General features: G+C 38.8%; 1 protein-coding gene and 1 long non-coding RNA gene across 4 annotated transcripts in view; one reads left to right on the top strand and one right to left on the bottom strand.

Moving 5' to 3' along the window:
• The window catches only part of LOC113647448, a 4,787-nt gene extending 1,145 nt beyond the window's left edge, over positions 1-3,642 (top strand). The window contains exons 2-3 of one of the 2 annotated variants that reach the window (XR_003441667.2): positions 1,263-1,340; positions 2,710-3,642. This is a non-coding gene — a long non-coding RNA (uncharacterized LOC113647448). Of the gene's footprint in view, positions 1-1,262; positions 1,341-1,556; positions 1,901-2,709 lie in introns of those variants that run through there. The other variant, XR_007140221.1, reaches the window with a different exon arrangement.
• slc6a16b (solute carrier family 6 member 16b) overlaps positions 1-4,777 on the bottom strand; it is a 16,495-nt gene extending 11,718 nt beyond the window's left edge. Inside the window, exons 1-2 of one of the 2 annotated variants that reach the window (XM_027154172.2) lie at positions 4,353-4,777; positions 646-838 (exon numbers count right to left, since the gene is read on the bottom strand). In XM_027154172.2, the coding sequence (XP_027009973.2) occupies positions 646-838 (193 nt within the window). In that variant the 5' untranslated portion in view covers positions 4,353-4,777. The remainder of the gene's footprint in view (positions 1-645; positions 839-4,352) is intronic. The other variant, XM_047811696.1, reaches the window with a different exon arrangement.
• Between the last annotated feature and the right edge of the window lie 1,418 nt (positions 4,778-6,195).

Here is a 6,195-nt window from a genome sequence, read left to right as displayed (position 1 = left end):
AAACTGCGTCGGGCAACCAACCAAAACAAAAATCAAAACAAACGTTTAGCCAATGAGCAGAAAGGGGCGGGTCTTGTGAATATGGGTGGAGAGAGTGTTCAGTGTGCGTGTGCATATTCACAGGTCGGAGTTTCCCGAGTCGATAACTCCTGAGCTAAACGCTGTTACTACACAAAACGCGGTTGTAGCTGCCTCTCTACATCACTACGATAGAAAAGAGGTGTTATTTGTGTAGTAACAGCGTTTAGCTCAGGAGTTATTGACTCGGGAAACTCCAACCTGTGAATATGTGGCCAACTTCCTGCTCCTTCAGTTCTCTCCAGCGCTGGAAAGCTGATCCTATATTAACACGTCCTACTTCTTGTCCTTATCGTAAGTCTTTCTTCTCTTTTTTTCTTTGTTTTTATCCGCCATGTCGATGTTAAAACCCGCTTTCTGCTAATGTCACACACGCGCACTGAACAGTCTCTCCGCCCGTATCGACAAGCCCCGCCCCTTTCTGCTCACTGGCTACACGTTTGTTTTGATTTTCGTTTAGTTTGTCGTCCCGACTCAGTTTTCTGAAGCATTTCTCAAATATCGGAGACCACACCTTTAAGATACATTTACAGCTACACACACCCACCCCCACACCCCCACACCTACCTCCTCCGTTCTGGTGACACAAGTAGGGGAATCTCCATACATTTCCAAGTCCAACACTGAATCCCACCTGAGCCAGGAAATACTCCACCTTACTGTCCCACCCATCACGTACACGGACTAATGGGGCTTCAGGAACTGCCACAGGCCCCACCTCAGCTCCATCTCCTGGCAACGGTGGCTTTTCTGAAATCATCTACAAAAACAGCAAACAATCTATATTGTTATATAAAATATAGCTTTAAGAAGGAAAATGTCCCTGTAAGTGTGGGGCATGTAGGGTTAGGTGTTCCACTAATTATTATTTACAGACCCCCAGGGGCAAATATTGACTTTCTTTGTGAATATTTCATCTTAAAGTGGTTTCTTTAAAAAAAGCATTAATATTCATTTTGATAATTGAATATTTGTCTATATTATGAAAATGTAAAAAGAAAAGTCTGTTAGTTTACTCGTCTAGTTTAAGCCTTCAGCTGTAGACTACATTTGTTGTAGAACTGGATAAAACCTGAAAATTAGTAAACTGTCTACGGGACAAAAGTGAGTCATTTTAAAAGTGTGTGTGTGTGTGTGTGTGTGTGTGTGTGTGTGTGTATGTGTGTGTGTGTGTGATTCCACAGGTCCTGTTACATCAACACTGTGGTGAAGAAGGTCTGGCAGCATCTCACCATTTCAGACACATTAAACTTCTCTCTCAGGTACTAAAGGCTTTATAGATCATGTGGAATGTGGTAGCCTAGTGGTTAAGGTGTTGGGCTACCAATCGGAAGGTTGTGAGTTCGATTCCTACATCCACCAAGCTGCCACTGCTGGGCCCCTGAGCAAGGCCCTTAACCCTCAGTTGTATGAAAATGACATAAAATGACAATCTCTGGATATAAGGGCATCTGATAAATTCTGTAAATGTACACCAGCCTTATTGAGAGCATCCTGGCAGGAAGCATCACAGCCTTGTTTGGGAACACCACCAGACAGGAGAGACGAGCTCTACAGAGAGTGGTGAGATCAGCTGAGCATGCCATTCGCACCTACCAAAGCCATTGGACCAAGGCCAGGAAGTTAGTAGATCAGCTATCCAAACAATGGACTCTTCTTTGTTATGTTCAGGGAGGAGCTTCTGCACCTTAAAGGCAAACAGATTCCGAGGCAGTTTGAGTTCAGGTTCGGAGCCTAATTTAGAACCAGTTTTTTCTTTTTCGACACCCAAAGCACCGGCTCTGAACCAAGAGAAGTGGTTCTAAAGTAGCACCAAAACGTCGCTGGTCTAGACTTAAGAACCGCTTTGTGGGCGGGGCTGTGGGTGGGGCTACTGTTAGCGCATTTGATAATGTACCTTAAGTTTACTAATGTTTAATACACTTTTACTGTATTGAACTGCAATTATGATCAGTTATCAGCACACATGATAGTAGGTAGCTACATGCTAATGCAAATTTTTTCTGTGTTAATGATAAAATAACGTTATGTACTTTCTCCATCACAACCTCCATTTATACAGATTACACGGAGCCGCACGAACACGTCGGTCTCGCCGCATTTGGGTGTTAATGTAGGTTCACAAAGTCATGAGCATTAACAGTAAAGTAACATCCGCCATTGTTGTTGTTGTTGTTGTGTTTGTCGCTGCTGCGCTAACGTCGCTGTGTAACGTGACACGTATACAGTGACGTCACACTCGGCTCTGTGAGGATCTCTAACTGATGGAAAGGCAAACCGGTTCTTAGAAGGTTCTCCAGTGGAACCGACTCTGAACCAGCACCAGCACGAGCTCTGAACCAGGACCCGGTTCTTTTTGGTGGAAAAGGGGTAAAAGAGAATGAGAAGGAGCTTCTTCCCGCAGACCAGGGGAACATCTAGTGCCTGGACCCTTTCTGGACTTTTCAGAACTGCCACAAAAACACACCACCTCAGCTTGACTTTTACTACAGGCACATTTTGCACTTAAACAATATATATAATAATTTTAATGTTCACACGCATCACTGTTCCACATCCAGTAACTACTTCTACTGATATACTGTATTTATTTGTACCTAACTTGTGCCTTACATGTGTACTGAATAACAGACACCATACTGGTCAGGAAAACAGAAGCAACTGGTGACAGAAACAACAGTTAACAGACGTCACCAACAACCTCCCCAGAACCGGCTGAAGAACTCCAGAGATGAGCCACAGTTGTATTGGAGCCAAGATAAAGCTATGATGAGTCCTAAATCCTGATCCAGTACAAAGAAGCTCAGCTGTGAGATGTGCTAAAGGTGGTGTCATGGCTCGGCCTTGTGCTTCTGGAACAGACTCACTAATCTTTATTCATGATGGAGCTCATTTACAATTTACAGAGAAATGCATCCAATCTAAATCAAGAGGAACTTCATCACGCAGCAAGACAAGGATCCAAAACACACCGCCAACTGAACAAAGGACTCGCATACAACGACAAAAATACACTAAACTCCAACCCTGGAAAAGCTCCAAAGAAAAAGAAACCAATTATTTGATGATGTCACTTGGTAAAAGGTTTGGTGCAATTCTGACCAGCAAGAAAGATGCAACCAGTTATTACGTGTTATTTACTTTCAGCCATTTTCTATCAGTCCCTATACTGATGCTCAGCGACACATTAAGTGGTCTGATAAAGAAAAGGTTCGATGTTGTTTTCTAAATTTGATTCTTGAAGTTTTTGTCAATGAGGTGAGTCTGTCTTTGTGAGCTTTGCTATTATCTACTTATCTTGTCTTACTTAATAGTGAAATAGTTTAATTATTGCTTTATCTTTAATCTGTAATCTGTAATAGTCAAAAAAAAAAGGTTAAAGTCACTGTAACTGCTGTCGTCATCTGGTGAGATTTAAACATTTCACATAGGTTCACATTGTACTTAAACAGAACCATCAAGGAACTTAGAGCTAAAGCTAATATATAATCTATATTAATCTATATATAATTTATACATATAAGCTATATATAATATACATCAAATCAAATTTTATTTGTCACATACACACACGTACAGAGAACGACATGCAGTGAAAAGTTTTTTACGTCCGGAATTCAACCATAAGGTTATCTATATATAATATATAATCTATATATAATCTATATTAATGTATATAATCTATATATAATCTATAATCTATATATAATCTATATTAATGTATATAAAATCTATATATAATCTATAATCTATATATAATCTATATTAATGTATATAATCTATATATAATCTATATATAATCTATATTAATGTATATAATCTATATATAATATATAATCTATATATAATCTATATTAATGTATATAATCTATATATAATCTGTATATAATTTATATACGTATATAAATCTATATTAATCTCATATCTAAAATGGAACTAAAAGCAGGAATATTATATTCTAATAAATCTTAGTTTTATACAGAAATAATATCTTGATAATCAGCTTTTCCACATGAATGTAATTATTTACATAAACATGTTTACAACCAGATTCCTTTATTTCTCCACGCGCACGCGCTGCTGATGCAATCCCCACCCTGATTGATTAGAGTGCGCGTGCATGTCAACCCTAAAATATCAGGATTATTATAGAAACATAAATCTCAGTTATTCCTGTGACCTCCGTGTTTGTGTCTGTACAAAGTGTGCGGTTACTTTGTGTTATTGCGCTTCAGCTTCGGTTTGTGAGGAGAATCAGGAGGTGACCCACTAACCTCCTCGTGCGTTATTAAGCTCCTCGTGCGTTATTACCGTTCCTCGTGCGTTATTAAGCTCCTCGTGCGTTATTACCGTTCCTCGTGCGTTATTAACCTCCTCGTGCGTTATTACCGTTCCTCGTGCGTTGTTAACCTCCTCGTGCGTTAATAACCTCCTCGTGCGTTATTACCGTTCCTTGTGCGTTATTAACCTCCTCGTGTGTAACTATAACTCTGTGTCCAGCTTTAAGTTTCTCCACCACACAGAAATCCAGCGCGCAAACAGGAACGAACCACAAAAGACACTTAAACACAAAAGAGTTGCAGAAGTGAGACACACTAACGCTTTATAAGCGTCTGCCACGTTTGTCTTTGGTTAAACGCACAGATATCTATACACTAGCTGTCGCCTTGGGGTCCTAAAAATGCGTCAACACCGCCGCCATCTTTGTACGGGGCGCCTTTACCTTAAACACGTGGCCGATGCCGGACTTCTGAGCTGCGTTTGGGAGTTAAAACGAAGTAAAACTAAACCCAGACAGAAGGGATTACATTACACACGTGAGAACGTGTTTTATGGTGTTGAATGTTAGGAAATTATATTTCGTGTTCCGTTGGTTTGTTTTAGTCCTTGGTTAATGACCACAGCTAATCCACGTTAGTTACCCATTAGTTAGTGACATTTAGGGAAACAGACAATGTTTGTAGGTTCTGAAGCTCTTAATAAGGACATTAAAAACTGACCCATGCTTTTGTGCTTAAAGGTGAAAAGACTTTCTGTGTTCTGTAAGATTCCCTTATCTGTCTAACATAGTTTATTAGATTGTCCTGGACTTAACACAAGCAGAATGTTCTTCTATTAACTTACTTCACTTAAGGACAGATTTAATGACATTATGTCTGAAAATGGTTTGGAATTTTTTTATCGTATGTTAATTAAAATAAAAATTGTATAATATGACTTGCTGTTTATATTTGTTTTGTTTTTATTACATTTATATGATAATTGTGTTTTTGTAATATAATTTTTGCCATGAAAATAGCTTTTGATTGCTGACATGGTATTAAATATAATAATCTGAATGTGTTTGTAGATTCCCAAGTGATGAACAGAGACGTCAGTCATGGACAAGTCGCAGGGACACTAAACACTTTATATTTAAATGGTTAAGATGACAGACCTGGTAGGATGTCACAGTTAGATTGGCAGTGTAACACAAGTTCGGCCTCAAAGTCAAACTTTGTTTTGGTTTTTTTTTTGGTTTATGTGACTTTATTATATACTTATTAATGTGGCAAAAATATTGCGGGACAGGAATAAATATAAGATTGAACAGTCTTTGGCACCTCGACTATCTAACTTTCACATTATGTTCTTCTTGAATTTGTGATTTGTTTCCACCTGCAAATTGCTTTTTGTATCATATTTAATAAACCAATACAGTTTAAATGTTTAAATGAACATGTATAGTCACACCATTGTAGCAGTGTTACATGCAGTAGGCTATAAGGTAAGGTAATATATGTGTGTGTACACACACACACACACACACACACACACACACACACACACCATTATAGCAGTGTTACATGCAGTAGGCTATAAGGTAAGGTAATATGTGTGTGTGTGTGTGTGTGTACACACACACACACATCATTGTAGCAGTGTTACATGCAGTAGGCTATAAGGTAAGGTAATATATATGTGTATATGTGTGTGTACACACACACACACCCCATTGTAGCAGTGTTACATGCAGTAGGCTATAAGGTAAGGTAATATATGTGTGTGTACACACACACACACACACACACACCATTATAGCAGTGTTACATGCAGTAGGCTATAAGGTAATATATA

Source organism: Tachysurus fulvidraco, chromosome 3, assembly GCF_022655615.1.
Source record: "Tachysurus fulvidraco isolate hzauxx_2018 chromosome 3, HZAU_PFXX_2.0, whole genome shotgun sequence".
NCBI classification, from domain to species: Eukaryota; Metazoa; Chordata; class Actinopteri; order Siluriformes; family Bagridae; genus Tachysurus; species Tachysurus fulvidraco.
The sequence above is the reverse complement of the archived record's forward strand: the minus strand, read 5'-3'. Positions and strand labels throughout refer to the sequence as shown.